Source organism: Parasteatoda tepidariorum, chromosome 1, assembly GCF_982258835.1.
Source record: "Parasteatoda tepidariorum strain Cologne lab strain chromosome 1, Ptep-v5.0, whole genome shotgun sequence".
NCBI classification, from domain to species: Eukaryota; Metazoa; Arthropoda; class Arachnida; order Araneae; family Theridiidae; genus Parasteatoda; species Parasteatoda tepidariorum.
Window position 1 is genome coordinate 21,475,764 of NC_141755.1, and position 18,562 is coordinate 21,494,325.

At 30.6% G+C, this 18,562-nt stretch overlaps 1 protein-coding gene across 1 annotated transcript; it reads right to left on the reverse strand.

Annotated features, from left to right (window-relative positions):
- Positions 1–253: 253 nt before the first annotated feature.
- Positions 254–16,646, reverse strand: LOC107452767 (uncharacterized). The gene is made up of 6 exons (XM_016069344.4): positions 16,530–16,646; positions 14,635–14,778; positions 10,563–10,730; positions 7,226–7,582; positions 5,073–5,320; positions 254–863 (listed from the first exon to the last, which is right to left on the reverse strand). The coding sequence occupies exons 1-6, from the start codon at positions 16,594–16,596 to the stop codon at positions 345–347; spliced, it is 1,503 nt and encodes a 500-aa protein (XP_015924830.1). The 5' UTR covers positions 16,597–16,646; the 3' UTR covers positions 254–344.
- Positions 16,647–18,562: the final 1,916 nt, after the last annotated feature.

The following is an 18,562-nucleotide window of genomic DNA, read 5'->3' on the forward strand; positions in this document are numbered from 1 at the left end:
TTTTTGAACAACTGTTTTGCTATTAGACTGATTTGACATACATATCGTAGACTAGACAGAAAGATTTTGCAAGACATAAGATAAAAAAAAAAGAAATGAAGCTTTTGACGTCATCTAAATAATTTTACGTATTCCCTTTAAATTTAAACAATTGCTTTAAATCCAAGTTGTATCTGATCCGCTAAAAATTTTATGTAAAAAATCTAGCTTCAAAGTATTTCTCTTAATATTATAAGAACATTGCAAAGAGAGTAAACGCCTTGCTTAATTTATTATTCATAGAATTCAGCGACAATAATAAAAGTGTTTAAAATTTTCTCGACATTTTGTTACTTTTCAATAAATCAGTCAGACGAAACCTTGTCGTCACTGTGATCCTCTTTACGCTCTTCCTCAACTTCACCACTTTTATTTTTCTCGGATTCTTCACTGTCTTTTTCTCCTTTTTCCAATAAAAGTTCAATTGTGCTTCTACTAGATGCACTTGGTGAAGCAGATTCAATGTCAGGTAGATTTTTAGGAGTGTTGTTATCTGGAGAGAGCATGTCCAGCGGTGGCAGGAACTTATCGTGTGGAGTAATGGTCAATCTTGCAGACTGCCTCCTTTCGGCTGACTCCTTCAACTCACGAGCTATGAAGCTATCACTTGCCATGATTTGGCCTTCTTTAGAATCGTCAATGAGGCTTTTCATAGGTTCTAAGACCTCTTCCGGCAGTTTTAGTTGCTGAAGGCAGTTGCTGGCCTCAACTCGCAACTTTTCTGCCGTATCGTACAACTTTTCCATTATTTCTTTGTTGATATCTTCAGGATGATCGACACAAAGATCCAAAAATTCTTGAAACACTGTTTGTTCGGTGAATTTCTGGAAAACAAAAATGCATACCACAACTTTTATTCTAATGCCTCTAAAAGTACGAAACATGACGAAATTACATAAGTTTGTAAGAATTCAAAAGGTTTACTACTGAAGTCAGAATAAGAAGAACAAAATTAGATTTAAGCCATGAGAAGCAAAGTCCGCAAATACTTTTTTAAAAATTTATTCAATAAATACTTGTATTAAAGTTCAAAAACTTTATAAAATCAATTAATCACAGTTCTCAATGAAGGCTTACTCACACGAAGATTTGAACCACAAAAGAGTTTTTTTTTTCAGGAAGGAAAAAATTATTTTGGGGGACTCTATGTTATTAAATGTTTCAGTCAGTGAATTTTACCCTCCTCTTTCCCTCAGATATACCATATGCATAGTAACGTGCGATATGCATCGCTATTCCGGCATGAATATTTATAAAGATAATCTGTTAAATACTGAATAGATAAGCAAATTTATTTATTAGGGTTGTTCGGAAAGTCATTCAATTCTTTTATGGAAATGAAAGTTAATTTTCTTACAGGGAATAAATTTTTTTTTTAAAATTGTCCATTTCTGTCTAATACCTTTCGCCATTTTTCTGGATGTAGCATGTTCCCACACTCATGAAATTTTCATTCTTTGCTGGCAAAAGCCGAGCCAAGTGATTTTTGATTTTCTCATTTGCAGTAAAGGTCTTACAGTTAAAAATGTTTGCTGAGACCGGAACAAATAATGATAAAAAGATACCAGTTTTGGAGCATATGGTGGATGAGGTAGTATATCTCATCCAAGCTGCAAAAGCTTTTGGCCAATCACCAAACTTGTATGAGCTCACGCATTATCTTGGTGGGATACTAAACCTTTTCTATTTATCAATTCTGACCTTTTCTGTACAGGTGAATCATTCAATTGGCCCAGGTGATGACTGTACACTTCAGGATTAATCGTTGTGTAGCCCGGTAGCAGCACCTCTAAAAAAAAAAAGACTTTTGTTTTGCAATTCAACCAAACAGATAGCATCACTTTTTTCGATGAATATTGGTTTTCTCACTGCTGAAGTGCTTAGAGCTGGTTCATCTTTTTTACGTTATGGTCCCCTCGCGTTGTTAGGACCACCTTTGTTCTGTCCCCAGTGATTTCGTGCTTTAAAAATGGATAATTTTCTTGTCGTTTGAAGCAAATCACAGACGTCTATGAGATTTTTATCCCGTAGGAACATGAAACCATAACGTTTCAAATGCTCATGAACTGTCAAAATCGAAAAATTTAAACTCTCAGAGATATCATGAGTTGTTATTCGTCGGTTTGAAACAATTAATGCTTTAATTGTGCTTTCATCAGCTTTAACTGGCCTTCCAGCATCTTCAATATCCAAATTACTGGATCAAAATTGTGCAAACCAGTTTTGGTACTGACGTTCTGTCAACACATATTCTCTATAATTTTTTCCTTGCCTAAATAGCGTTTCTACTTTTTCGACAGTAAAACGAAAAATATGCCGAAAATGCAGCTTTCCCCTTTTCATATTTGAAATGATACCAACCAAAAATTACAGCGTAGAATCAGTCAAAACTTTGACGCAAGAAAGGGTATCTATCAAAAGCAAGCAAAATATAGTGATTTGGCGGTTAAGTGTGAAGTTGGCTGTGAAAAATTAAGTGCTCCGTTGGGAAAAAACGAAATTACTTTCCGAACAACCCAATATAAGCTTTCCTCTCTAGTTTTCGTAGTTTTACTTTCTAGTAACATTTAATTTTAAATCAAGGTTAACTGTCAGTATCAAATTTATAAAGATTAGAAAACATAGAAAAAAGGCAAATTTGTTTCCTAAAAACTTGAAGAATCCAAAGACAAAAAAGTGTGAAATAAAATATTTCGAAAATATTTGGAAAAAAAAGGAAGAGAAAGAAAAATAGTTTTTTTATGGTTTTGCATCAAAAACTAACTATTAAAATATTGTTCGTAACTTATTTGATTCGAGTTAAAATAGCCTTAGTAGAATAAGCAAAAATAATGTTAATTTTATGCAACATTGATCTTAAAATGTGTTACAAATTTTTTTTTCAATTATAGAAAATCGATGCCACCAACGCCGTCCTCGCTATTTTGGATGATCAACTTAACGTAACATTTGTTTCCCTGAGCAAAATCTATGAAACTTAGGAATTCGAAGCTACGATGGTTTGTAGAAAAATGTCGAAAGTGTGCAATGAAATAAAAAAAATAATCTTCATTAATTAGCTCGAGAATTATTAGCTGTTTAACTTGCATGAAAAAATACCTTACGGATCACTCTACAGTCCGCATGAATATAACTACAGAGTTGAAATTTGATATGATGATAGGGCCATATTTGTTAAAGAACTTAACATGAAGTTTTTATTCAAAATTCAAATTTGCGCAAAATTTACTGAAATTTTAAGTTCTTTTTTGCGAATTTTGTTCGCTTTACGTTGCATTTTGCTTTGCAATGCAGAATCTACAACACGTAATGTATGAAGGAAAAAGTGTATATAAGGAAAAGTGTGGAATAAGAAAAAATAAAGATTCGACAGTTATTAACTTTTAAACTTGTTAGAAAATTATACCATGCTTGGTCGATCTGTAGTTGCCCACTGAAATGCAACTACAGAGTTAGAATTTGATGTGCTGAATGATCCATTTTTATTTGTGAACTTAACATTAATTTATTTCAAAATTCCAACATTTTGAAAATTATTTAAAGTTTAAGTGCTTTGTTTCGTGAAGTGAATGTTTCGGCTTCTTTGCTTTAAATACTATCGATTTAAAAATTAATTGAGCAAATTTATTTTTCCTAACAAAATCTTCATTTCACAATATCGCATTCAAGTGGAAGTCCATCAAAAGGAGCAGAGAAAGTGTGTAAGAGAGAGGGAGAGGAGAGGGAGAGATTACGTATAAATCTTGAGAAAAATAAAATAAATTTAAAAATAAAACTAATTTAATAGAGACACTTTAAAGACCTTTCCTTACTTCAATAGTTAATCGCCTATTTCTTTACGACTATTACATCAAGAAAATTTTCTTACACGAAGCAGCAATAGTTGTTGATTTTTAAATCTAAATGTTCGGTATTTTTGGGGAAAATATTGACGTTTACGAAGAAATAAGCAATGATGAATGAAAATCAATTATAGGGTGGAGGCTTTTAGTCGTATAAAACTTTTAAAGAAAGCAGATTATTTTTTGTTTCTATTAGGTACTCGAAAACCAAAAAATTCAATTGAAAGACAGATAATTGGATGTTATAATTATTATTCGAAAACCACCAGCCTTACCTAAACATTTTTGAGAGTCTTATAAGAAACTTTTACAACACATCTTAAGATAAACTTTGCGCAAATTGAATTTAATGTCCCGATGTTTAACGAAGCTACGTCAACTCGATTCTTATAAGCACACACAATATTTTATCTTTGTTCTCGAAACAATACTGACCACAATCGATCATTTTGAGGGTCACGGGGTTGTTCCAAATTAAGAAAGTTTCGTACAAGAGAAGACAAACTCATTTTCAGCCCTGTCATAACTGGATTCAGTCACTTCTTTCCCTCATTTTCTTTATAACTGAAGTGATATTCCGAGCAATTTTGTTATTTCAAATAATTTGTCTCCATTCACAAAAGTTTATAAAATTCTAATATATATTTAAATAGTTTTATGCAAACGTTTCGATACGAAGTCTGAGAACTTATAAAATAATCAGCGATAACTGTAATGTACAGTGCGCAAAATGAAAAACAGACTACCCTGAGTAACTTTTGTTCTAATGATCAGATCTTCACTTTCTAGAATTCAATCTTAATGATTCGAGGGGATGACTTCAAATATGCTAATTAATTAAAGAAGACGATATTTTAAGTTACGAAATCGGACACAAAAACGTACTTTCTTTGAATAGTCCTTTTCTTTTACAAATTAGGAATTTTGAGTCTTAAAATATAGTGGGTAGCTTTAAACTGGAAAATGAGGTCCCTATAATTTGTTCGGGAGAGCGGTAGAAAATTTGAACCTCTTAATGCTAATTTCATCATTATATCATTCATATATATCATTTCATCATTTATCATTATGTCCTAGAACGTGAAGATCCGATCATTAGATAAAAAGTTATGCTGTGTGGTCTGTTTTTTATTTTGCGTATTGTACGTTTGTTATTCTTCACTAAAATGAGAAAAAAATTAAATTGATTACTTCGGGACAGTGTTTTGCCAATTTCCAATTCAAATCTGCGACAAAATTATACAAGTTACTGATGTCATCCCGAGCTGATTGCCTTTTTACACATTTGCAGTCAAGTTTGTCCAGAACAAATAGCCCAAATAGATAGGATAATAGAACATAGCACATATTCATGTAAGATATTCCAAAGACCAGCCAAACAAATTGAACGAGCACGTATACTGTGTACAACCAATTGGAATAGTTCCGCTCGGAAAGTCCTATGCACAATGAATAAAATGAATTATAAACTTTTCTGTTATAAATAAATTGTGAATACAATTTCAGATAATATTTTTTGGATAGTTGAATGCCTAAAACTGAATTAATTATATAATTAACTTTAATTCAGCTATTATAATTTAAAAAGTGTCTTTTTTCGACATATTTAGATTTATGTGAAATTTATTTTTCGTCAAAAGATTATAAAATTTGTTGACCTCAGTACTTAATTTATTTGTCTTCTCTTTTATTTTTATCAAGAATTGCGTTTGCTAATTGGTTTAGATTAATTCTCAATTAACAAATTTAAAGTTTAGAATGGCTAATTGAGAAAGTTACTTTTTACCAAAAGACTATACATTTTTTTAGCGTCAGTGCTTAATTTATTTGTCGTCTCTTTTATTTTATCGAGAATTGCTGTTGTTAATTGGTTTAACCAATTAACAACATTAACAACAATAACCCGCAATAAATGAGCTATTCATATTTAAATTCCTTTGGTATTTATTGATTTGTTTAAGGACACCAAGCACAAAATATCAACTAAATTTTCAAAAATTGAATATTTATTTGACAAAGAACAAATTTTTTAATTGATTGATGTATATAGTATGTTGGCATTTTGTGTGAAATAGATGTGATAAACATAATAAAACATCAGAAATTTAGTATTTTTATAATTTTCTTCTCCTTTTTATGTTTTTTTTTACTTACTTATTTTTTATTTATTTATTTTTTAAAGAAATTTTGATGCATATTTTCAGAAACCACCTTAATGTATCGAAAAGGAATTCTTCAGTAAGTTATAATGTGTATCAGAGTTGAATACAGAGTTATACATATACAGAGTTGAGTTAAAATATGATAGGCTTTCAAAGAAATAATTTCGATTACTGAAATATATTAAAAGAAGTTTTGTCATTAATTTTCTGCTGAATTAACCTTATTCCAAACAGATCTTGATTTAGAAACTTCAAAATGTTTGTCCCAAAGCGTACTGATGTGTGAGGCACTTTCATAAAACGAGTTCTCCGATATAACCAAGTTTTAAGTATCTTACAATATGTATATTGTCAATAATTTATTTCAAAAATAATCATAATTATTTTTGGTTAAATAATCCAATAATCTTACAATGTTTAAAAAATAATTTGTCAATTATGAATTTGAAATAGCAAGAATTTGGATCAATTTTTAATAACGAGAAGCGTTTGTCGCCCTTAGCAGTTTGTTCCGCGATGAATGAGTCGTTGATGTTAAAATATATTCTGTAGCTACTGATATTGAAAGAAAAATAAATAAACTATAGTCATAAAATTTTTTGCTCTAGTGGTACGCAAAAGGACTTGAAGTGGTTGTACATGGTACGCGTAAAAAAAAAATCCAAGATTGATGTACTTTATCTTTGGTTGCATTGTCTTAATCAAATGCACGCTATTTCAACAATAATCAAATAAGTCTACTATGATCAAAATACCCGCCGTCCAACTGAGGCCAAGCACGTATCTTCGTTTTACAAGACTCCAACTTGAAATGGCCATTCTAAGAACGACACGTAAGCACCAAACTCGTACTTTTTCTCACGCAGGAAAAGATTTTCATCTACGAAGGAATAGAGATTATGTATGTATCTCAGTTATTTTGCGGTCACAAAAAAAATGCAGACTTTTTAAAACCCTTTTTTCCACCAAAAATTTTTTTCCCCATTCAAATCCTTTTTTTACCAAACATAACGGACTGCGCCACCAGAACAAAATTAGAATTGACATGCATAATTTTTAATTTTTTTCTCCTGTATAAAATTAGCATACTTAATACTTACTGTATAATAGCACTGTATAATAACATACTGTATAATACCTTACTTAATAATGTACTGTATAATAGCATACTTAAACACTTACCGGCAATATAATCACCAAGTCCAATAGTCGATAAGGAAAGCAAACAGAAGTACACTCCTTCCATATAAGACCAGCCTTCATATCTTCCAAATATTGCTGCTGGTCCAAGTATAAAAACAACAGTGAAAAAGGCAAAGAACCAGAATCCAGTCCAAGTAGATGTAATTTTTGAAGTGTGCAATAATTCTGGTAAAATTTTTGTGAGGTTTCTTGAACCCTTCAATAATTTTCTTAGGCAAGATCTGTACTCAACCCCTATCAGACGTATCATTATTAAATGTATGGGCCTTCCAATGACGAGGTAAAGTACTGTGAAGGCACGACCCCATTCTGTCGTTGGAACAACATTTCCATATCCTTAAAAAAACATATGAACAATCATACTATTGGAAATACGACAAAGCTGAAAATACTGAATGATAGTGCAGAATCTAATATCTGCAGTCAACAAAAATAGACAATAAAATAGTACAATAAGAATGAGGTATAAACCTAACATTAAAAATACAGTCAGACTTCTATTTAACGAACTTCCCTTTTGCGAATTTCTCTATTTTAGGATTTTTTTTTTGAGGAACCAAAAATATTTTGGAAATTTCTTTGTAAAATAACTTCCAAATAGCGAAGCAAATTTTCTATTTAACGAACTTTTCATTGAGATCCACTTTCCTTATTTTCCAAAATATTTCTTATCAGTCTGCGTAGGGACCGAGGATGTGCGGTATTGGTCCTCGTTAAACTGTTCTACCGTAAAGTGCTTGACTTCACGTGCAGGTCGCCAGGCTACCGAAGCGGGGGTGCCTCCCCTCTGCAGAGGATCAAAATTGTGATGGCATGTCTTCGGATCATCCTCACGGATGTTTCCCAGACCGTCGCCAATAGCCCATTGTGCAGCTCTATTGCGACGTAAATGAACAAATCAAACCAAAATATTTCTTAACATTTCAAACTTGTTAACGCATTTTAGGGGGGAAATAACCTTGAATTAATTTTCTAAGCCGCTGCTTTATGTAATGCATTGCTGTTTTCTCTAAAAATTATCTTAGAGAAAGCAGTTAATTCCCTTTTCCTTTTTGTTTGTATTTATTTCAAACGAAAAACTCAGTTCAAATTTACGGATTTGATCCGCAGCAATTAAACTTAAGAAAGCATGTGGTAATGTATGTTTAAAATTATTTTTATAATAAACGCAACTATAATTTTATACATAAATTTAGATTTTTTATACTTTTATACTTTTTTTAGTTGAAAATGTATATAGCATGATAGTGTAATACTGGATAATGTTTTGCTATCTATTCTTGCTTTCCTTGCAGATTTCTCTTATGGTTAAGATTTATGAAATAAATGGTAGATAGTAAGTGCATCAATTGCTATTTAAATTATGTCTAGTGTTTATGAGTTTAAAACATGTTTTGTTTTGCTTAAGTATTTTAAAAGGTGATTTTCCTTTTAACGAATTTTCCATATAACGAACTTATTATCAGGATTTAGTGACTTTGTTGAATAAAGGTCCGACTGACTCATTTGCAGAAAACTGTTAAATATCGTAGTCAGAATTAAATGACAAAAATTTACACAAAGATCGTTAGAAAAGAAAAGAGAGGTAAATGGAGGTACCTAATACTCTATTATAATTTGTGAGATTGATGAGATAGACGCTATATAGAATGAGATCGTCCTTGAGATGATAAGTCTAATAATTTAGAAGTTATAAGGGTATTACGTATAGCATGTACAATGTTGCACTTGTATCTAACTACGCCTATGACAATGCTTGCTAAACAAATAAAATATTCTTCTGTAGTTCTTACACTGAATCAAATGAGACTTAGCACTGACCAATAAGGTAAATATTTCATAAATTGGAAATTTCCATTTAGATGTATTACTATTATCTTTAATTGCTTTTATATTTTGAATTCTTTTATTAAGATGTAATTTTCAATGGTTTTAGCTGCATTTTGCGCTTTTTCTGTTTTGAAATATTTTAAATTTATTTAAAATTAATTTGATTTTTTAATTTTTTTAGTGTCTTTAAAAATTTTTTTCTATTAGCATCATAAGTGTTTTGCTCTTGGTCTAGGTTTTGAGTTAATTTTGTTTAATGATTTTTTGCCTTTTAGGTTAATTTTAATTCTATGCAAAGTACAATTAATGATTATTTCATGGCGCATGGCTCGTCGCGCTCCCAAACAAGGAGCACTGATGATAATCTTGACGTGGGGATTACTTAAGAGATAAAAAGATACTAAGTCAAATTTTGTGTTTAAATAAATTAAATAATAATATAAAAAATTTAAAAAGTTCAAAAAATGTGAAAATAAAAATTGCAAAACTTGTCCTTTAGCTGATAACTCACAAATTGACTGCCATTCCAATGAATTTTTTTGTAAATGTTTTAATATTATTTATTTAATTCAATGTAATTGTTGCAATTTATGTTATATTGGTCAATTATGTTAAATTAGTAAACTGCGCAGGATAGGGGGCGTTTGTTTTTATGTTTTTTTTTTTTCAGTTGTGGTTTGCAGTCGGTTTGGGATACTTAGTTATTGCATTTTTTATTTTTCAAGTAAGCTTTAGTTCTTACTTTTATTTCGTATTTGTCTTGTTTTTATTCTACTGTGTATGTTTCTGTATTTTATATTGTATTCTTCTGTGTTTTATTGTATTTTTTGCATTCCTTTCCAGAACTTTGGCGAAACTTTTGGGGTACAGAGAAGGCAATTTTTAGACTTTTGTCTTTCTCGATAGAAAAAGTTTTGCATTTATGACATCAGAAGCTGGTACCCCCTAACGACGTCAGCTTTGGTTGTCTTATTTTTCCAATTTTTTTAATTTTATCATTTTCATGTTATCAAGTGTTTCTTTCTTTTATTTAACAGATTTCCAAAAAACTAAAGAAATGTAATCGTTAAGTTACTTGAATGAAAAATCTGTCGATAAATATGTAAGAAATCTATGCTCATACTATAATATTAAAACATATTCAATTCATTTGGGTCAGGATCACTTTTTTAAGAAAGTAAATAGCGGTAAAGATATTATTTTATTATTAACATCATGTCTTAGTTATTAACATCATGTCAAATATTTGCAATCAGCAAAATGTATTCCTAATAAAAAAAATGAAAGTGAACATAACTATGCTAATGTGCCTTTTTTTCTAAATTTAAAGTGGAAGCTGGAAGGAGAAAGTATTCACCTTTATTAAATTTTTAGTTACAACTACTTAATAAATAGAACTTTTCACTCCACTGAAGATTAAAATTTTAAATTTTATCGGTATGAAATAACCAATAGAATTTTTTGAAGTTAATGATCAAAATCTTACCTAAAGTTGCTATCAAAACTAAAGCAAACATCGTCTTTTGGCTGTAGGCGTAAATCCACGAAACGTGAAACAGTGACTTATCATGCACCTTCTCATAATGTTGGCGAGCGAAACTTGCCTTTATTTGTAAATCGTCGAAGTTGTGTGACCGCAGTAGCGTCACCATATCTGTAACAAATTTAGAGATGACCGATCACTAAGAAATATACATAATATTTCTTATGAAACTTTCTTATAAAAGGTAGTCACAAAGATTTTTTTTTAACTCAAACAAAGGAAAACAAATTGCCTAAAAACATAAATGACAGTTGACTTGAAAAAACAAGCAAAGAAAACTGTATGAAAATAGAAATATAAGATTCGATGATGAAACTTCGTGTGGTTTAGGTAACCATACATATTTTCTTCTTAAATTTCAGAAATATTTACAAGGTTTGCCAAAATATATCATAGCGGACAAGAAAAGCTATAAAATAAGTTTTCTGCTGCATGTCCGATAATTCATATTTAGATATTTGTGAATTGTCAACTAATTTGATTTTCAGACTGCGTTAAGTTGAGAACCTTATTTTATGTTTTTTTTTCAATTCACAGTATAAATAAAAATAGGCATCTGAGCCATTACTTTTTAAAATGGAGTACATACTCGCATTTTGTTTTCATATATTGAAATATTAAATGGTTAACGTATAAATGAATTTAAAAATCTTGGCAAAAATTTCTCATGTTGTAATAATAAGTAAAATCGTAAAAAAATAAATAATTTTTTTAGTTCCAAAATAACACATTTCACTTTCAATAGTGATATTTTATAAGAAATAGATACAAGAGGGAAATTATTTCAATATGTCTATACACATTAACTTTACTGATATGATTTTTTTAATGTTAAAAGTAATAATTAAATGTAGACATAAAAATATACGAATTAATAACTTCATTAATTATAACAATTCATGGTAAATAGGTAGCGTGTGAGGTAGTAAACACATCATATTGCTGTACTTTATTACTCTTGTTATAGGTCTTGACATTTATTTCAGTGGTAACGTAGTAATATTGTTAAGATCTTTTTTCTTTATTAGAGAGCTTTTGCGTTACATTCACATTAGTTTAACGGAACTGCGCATTTTCAGAAATAGTGTCGCATTCCCCGGCCCAGACACCGGATTTTCGGGATGCAGAAAATCCTCAGCGGCCATGTCGTATGATTATGCGGCATGTAAAAGATCCCTGGAGTCCCTTATTGGCTCTTGGCATTTCCGGCAAAATTAAATTCCTAGTGCACTTTAGCATCCAAATAGCGTCTCGGTGCTGCCATCTAGTGTGGCAGAAACTAGACGTCCAAATTAACATGACCAACGGTATCTCACCCATTGTGGTGGTCCTGAAAGAGTGGATACCACCTCTGGAGAGCGCACTAGGGTCTGCTCATCGGCAAGACCGATTGTGCAGCTCATTGAAAATTAAAAAAAAAAAAAAAAAACAACGTAGGAACGACAATTTTAACGTAAGTATTTTTAAAATAAGGACAAAAAAAAAGAACTCACAAGTTGGTGTACAACAGATAAAATATTTCATCTCAGTAAATTTTAGCTTCGGATCTTTATGAAGATCTGGAGCGTTGGAAGGATATACATGAATATTAAGTCAATGCTACTAAAAAAACTATCAATGCTACTAAATAAATGAACGGGAGCATATAGTAGAATTTAATCTGAAGCATTTCGAAGAGGAGACAAGTCGAATTTGAGAAAGTAAGCCCTTAACTCCTTATATTTTCTTAATTTTATTGAAAATGTGAATATAAATCTTAAATGAAGCTTATTCTAACTACAATATACATATATACTATATATACTCTTAGCATAACAATATGTACATAATAATATTTAAATATTTTAAAAACGTAAGAGTTTCAAGCAATTTTCAAAGTAGTTTATGAACTTTTTAAGAGAAAGCTCTAAATAATAAGGGGTTTTCCACAAATAGTATTATGAATTATTACAAATTACACTACTTTATAATAACCGGACAGCAAGAACAAAATTGATGTGTTATTAAATGTGATAAACCCCTAATTGCTTTGAGCTTTTTTTTAAAAAAATACAAAAACTATTTAGAAAATTGCTTGAAACTTTTTACGTTTTTAAGATATTTAAATCATATTTTTTTCTATTAGTTGCTAAATACGATTCACCATAAGATCATGAAAAATGATTAAAAAAATTTTTGTCGCTCATGTGCAGTAAAAATGAACTACTTTTATTACTTATATCAATTTATAATATTTTTTTTAAAAAAAATTTAAAGCAATAATTTTGTATTTAATTTCAAATTGCTTCAAAAAGTTGGTTTAATTTTGATTTTAAAGTTATAGCAAAAAAAAAAAAAAAATGTTTTTTAATAAAACTTTTCATATCTCCATAAATATAAAGCTAGATTTACGAAATTTTATGGAGTTATTACAAATAACTATCAAAGTAATTGATTCAAGTTATAAGTTTAAAGCTTGATTTTCTGGCATACGGTGTTCAAAAATACTTGTTCCCTTTCCAATTTATTGTAGGTACCTCAAACCCTTGAAAGTTTTAAACTTTATTGAAAGTGTGAAAAATTGCATAAAATTAACACTTTTAAAATTACAAGCTAGTCCTTTAAGTATTTCTTGAGAAATTAAAAAAAATATATTAAAAACTTAAAGTGTCTTCTATTATTGTAAGGTAGTGTGTTGCGGCATACAACTCATTAGCCTTTAGAACTTGGATTTCATCCAAATACAGATATATCATCAGCAGCACGAATGAATGCTAAATATTGTGGCATAGAACTCAAATAGTTCATGTAATGACATTATTTAGACGAGGTTATAACACCTGAAGTCTTCTTCGGCCAGTAACTTTTGAATTTTACCTAAATACAGATATTTCCTCAGCAGCACGAATGAATGCTAAATATTGTGGCATAGAACTCAAATAGTTCATGTAATGGCATTATTTAGACGAGGTTATAACACCAGAAGTCTTCTTCGGCCAGTAACTTTTGGATTTCATCCAAATACAGATATTTCATCAGCAGCACGAATGAATGCTAAATATTGTGGCATAGAACTCAAATAGTTCATGTAATGGCATTATTTAGACGAGGTTATAACACCAGAAGTCTTCTTCGGCCAGTAACTTTTGGATTTCACCTAAATACGGATATTTCACCAGTAGTATGAATCACTGGTAAATATTGTGGCATAGAACTCAAATAGTTCATGTAATGACATTATTTAGACGAGGTTATAACACCAGAAGTCTTCTTCGGACAGTAACTTTTGGATTTCATCCAAATACAGATATTTCATCAGCAGCACGAATGAATGCTAAATATTGTGGCATAGAACTCAAATAGTTCATGTAATGGCATTATTTAGACGAGGTTATAACACCAGAAGTCTTCTTCGGCCAGTAACTTTTGGATTTCACCTAAATACGGATATTTCACCAGTAGTATGAATCACTGGTAAATATTATGGCATAGAACTCATTCGAAGTCTTTTTTAGTCACTAAATTTTATATTAAAACCCAAGTACAGCTACATCATTAGTAGCACGAATTAATGATAAATGTTATGGCATAGAACTTAAATATCATGACATTATTTAGACGAGGTTTTAATATTAGAAGTCTTCTTCAGCCACTAACTTTTGGATTTAACTCAAATACAGATATTTCATTAGCAGCGCGGTAATTCGTGTCAGATTCAGGTGTTGAATATTGCTGCATAGAACTCAAGTAGTTCGTATCATGTCATTTTTTTAGTGAGTTGTAACACTATAAGTTTATATTACCTTCTGACTTTTCGACTTTTAAATTTCACTTAAACAGAAATAACATATCAGTAGCTCGAAACATTGCCTAATTTTACGGCATGGAAAAGCAATTCATATCAAGATTAGTTACAACAAATTAATCTCACAAAAAGTAATTAAAAAGTAACACGTCAGGTAAATTATCGAAAATTCATTTACAAAGCATCTCGTGATCCATTAGCGTGAAATTCGTAACATGGTTGAAAATTTACCTCTCATCAAATCGGAAGAAGTTAGTCTTTTGTCTAAAGGATTTTCAAACGTCCATTTCTTTTCAATCCAAGCAAAAATAATTCCACCAAACAACAAGTAACTCACGAAAATAAGAGTCATTGATCCACATCGTAAATTGGAACCTGAAAAAAACATTAAACGAATGATTATGTTCTTATAAATTTAGAAAATATCTCCTACAAAAAGATATTTTTAATTCACAAATATTAAATATCGAATTAAATATAAATATTCATATGTTAAATATTATAAATACAAACCAATGACATTAGCGAGTGACAGTTTTGCACATATTCCTTGGTAGCTTACGCAACAACAGGAGTTGCGTAACAATATGAGTAGTGTAACAACAAATTCCAACGTAAGAACACGAGTTACATAACAACATGATAGCGTTGGTAATTTCGTTTTAACCCACCCTCGATAACTAAAGTTTCAACACAAAATTTTAATTTATTTTATTTATTACTATTTTGTTTTTATTGAGACGCGTAATTCAGTTCGGTGAAAATTATTAGAAGATTAACCACAATTAGAAATTGAAAAAGAATAATGCAGTGTACAAAATATATAAGTCACAGAATAAATGTACAGTAGACTATATTGAGAGTGTCCCTTGATTCTCGTCAAGTTGTGAACGAGGTTGATCGCCAAGCTGGGCGATGTTGAAACCCAATCTTGATTCTGCTTTGTTTAGATTTTAGAGTCATTTTTAAATGTTCAACGGTATATGTAATTTCAGAGGTCCGTTAGTTCTACGTTGGATACCGGCTGGTAAAATTACTTTAGCTTCTGATCAATAAGATCGAGGGTATGTGGACAGTCATAAAAAGGGATTTAAGAAAAAAATGTCACCTTCAGTCCGGTACCACAGACGCTATTTTCGATTCGTATTTCGCCGAATTTATGTGGCGATGTAGGTACACAGATTCCATTCAAGATAAATTTAGACAGTATCTAACTGCTATTAGAGAATTCTGTGCACCTAAATCTGGGGATATTCTAGCCAGTCAGTCGTTTTTTTCCTTTTCTTTATTTGCTTACTCCATTAATTTTTGTTTCGATTCAAAATGCATTTTATTGGGTTTATTAATTTTGCTTATATCGGGTTCATTGCAATTTTATAAAGTTTTGGCCGATGTTTTGTTGAAATTTTCCATCGTTTTATTAAAATATCATTATATTTCGGCCGCCACTCCTATTACCACGGTGTTCCGCTCAAACAGGAATGGCGCCAAACATAAGTCGCCAACTTCGCTAAGGGGCACCCTCAAGTATATTTTTACCTATATTTTATAAATGCACACCATCAAATTAGGTAAGTTGAATTTTTTTTTTCTTGTCTAATTTAGCTGCTCAATTAATCTATGTTTTTTTTTCGTATTTGTTTTATTTGTTACTCTGCTGAGTGTCTTCAGTTAAGATAATTCTCGGGGTGCTCCGTAAAAACGTGCAAATGTGGCGATATAAAATACGCGCCAAGGGTGGCTTAAGCAGCAGTTTCACCTACTACATCATAGCAAATAGATAATAGTTTACTATTGGGGACCCCTGTCATTTTTGGTGATTTGCAAATAAACGGATATATAAGTAAATAAACCAAGAAACAATCACCTAAAAGTATGCAAAACTTGCGGAAACCCAATGGTGACGTTATTGAAAGCAAAGACAGCCAAGTATATGATGGTAACCAGAACTGGGATTGCAGCAAAACCGAATTAAAATTATCGCCAAACCAAGGGGCTCCCGATTCTACACTACTGCCCTAAATTTATCATAGTTTTGCTTACAGGTAATAAGATCGTTAGAAAGCTATTTCTGATTAAAAATAAAATTTGGCAAAATGCATGTTTGAAAGCTTAAACCTGCTTACTTATGAATACAATTCGTTGTAGGTATTTCAAACATTTTCTTATCTTTTTTGCTTCAGGGAATGACATTCTTGGGATACTTTTCGACCGAGAAAGTATTAAAAAAATTTTTTTTTGTGTTTATTCGCAACACACACATAAGGAAAAATCAATGCCAGTTGATGTGTGCTGATGACAACCAAATGTAAATTTAAGCAATTGAATAATAAGTGATAATCTTTTCGATAAATTTGTGATAAAGATCTTAAAAGTTTTAATACAAAAGCAATAAAATAAAACAAGTAAAGGTTTAAGTGCTAACTTATTTAACATGTTAACATCCAGCATTATCATATCAAAATAAATATTTTACGTATTTATTTGATACTAGTGGGCTGCTCCCCCTGCTCGCTAACGCTCGCCAACCCCTCAAAATTGCTACGCAATCTTATATGGTTTGCTTCGCAAACCAAGCTCGCTTCGCTCGCTACTAACTTAGGTACATTGCAAATGCACAAAATTCTAAGAATTCAAAACAATCATTCAAATCCATATAACAACTTTTTTTTAAAAAAAAATTACATATTTTTAGTAAATACTAAGTCATTAAAATAAATTTGAATTCAAATAAATGACATGTAATTCGTTAAACCTATTAGAAATGTGCTATAGTATAAAATCTTAAAGCGTAACAGCACGACTGAGACTCATTTTTCAATGAATAACTAATAACAATAAAACAAATAAATTCGTGTTATAAATCAAAAATCGTCAAATAAATTCGTAATATATAAATTCGTGAGTAAAAGCGCTTTCGACAAAATACTAAAATAGAGATCTATCGACAAAGACTACTCACTTCTGCCTAGCTTAATAGTATGAGATTGCCGCAGCTAATAGGGTGAATTTCGGAAGAGATTATATTTGGTGAGAATGCTCTCTTTGGTTATTTCAGTTTCCGTTTTTAAAAGCGCTATATGTTGAGCCACCTCAGCTAGATTTGGCATGTGACATTTTTAGCAGCAATCATTGGTCGATTTTCTAGCGTTGCCATTCGGGGAGTTGTATTGAGGCTTTTTTTTGTCACCGTGTAAGAGAAATATATATCTAGATATTACATATTAAATAAATAAACTATAATATGCCTAAGTACTTTATTTTTTAATGACTATCCAAAACATGATAGAGGATTAATAATGGGTGATCTTAATGCTAAGGTGGGCAAAGAAATTGAATTTTATTTGGATATTGGTCGACATAATCTGTATGATATTGCGAATGATAATGGATTGAAGCTAATCGATTTTTTTCACCTCCCTTAGTATGATCATTGGGGAGTACTTGCTTTCCCCATAAAGGAAACTTGGAGAGCACCAAATGGGTCATTTGCTAATCAAATAGATCATGTACTTGTTGAAGCAAGACATTATTTTAACTTGAATTTACATAAAATACGATGTAACAAATAATGAAATAAAAGTGTAATTTAATTTTGTGAACGAAAAATACAGCCAGATAAAATTAAAAGTACTTGAGTTAGTTAAAATAACTTAATTGAGCAGAATAAATTTGTTTGTAATGAAAGAAACAAACATTTTAGGCAGCATCATAATTACATTAAAGATTATTTATATTAAATTGTATTTTATATTATTCAGATTTTTTTATAGTTCCTAATTTAACAAGCATAAAAATGCATGTTTGAAAACTAATTGATAAAATGAACTATTAGAAATAACTCATATCGAATATATTTGGAGAAATTATCTTTTTCAATATGATGTGCTTAAAAAACTGATAAGTAAAAAAAAATTATATTATATATTGGGTGATTGCAGGCAATATAATGATAAGATCATAGGGTTTGAAAAGCAGCGTTGTTGCCACGCTTAGAGTCTAGAATTCCTGAATGAAGACTCTACCACAAAGTTTAGTATAACTAAATAATATAAATGTTGGGGGTTACTTTACGCTAAGAAGTTTAAAAGAGAACTTTCTTGGTGTAGTGAATAAAACTGAATCGAGTATTTACTTTTAAAACTACGCTAAAGATTCA

Bases quoted from the DNA above. Each gene is read 5' to 3' on its own strand.
- LOC107452767 (XM_016069344.4), bottom strand. From the start codon at position 16,596: ATGTCATTCCCTGAAGCAAAAAAGATAAGAAAATGTTTGAAATACCTA. The intron at 14,779-16,529 runs GTAAGCAGGTTT...TGTTTTTTTCAG, and splicing joins ACAACGAATTGTATTCATAA to GTTCCAATTTACGATGTGGA. The intron at 7,583-10,562 runs GTAAGATTTTGA...TGTTTTTTTAAG, and splicing joins AGTTTTGATAGCAACTTTAG to GATATGGAAATGTTGTTCCA.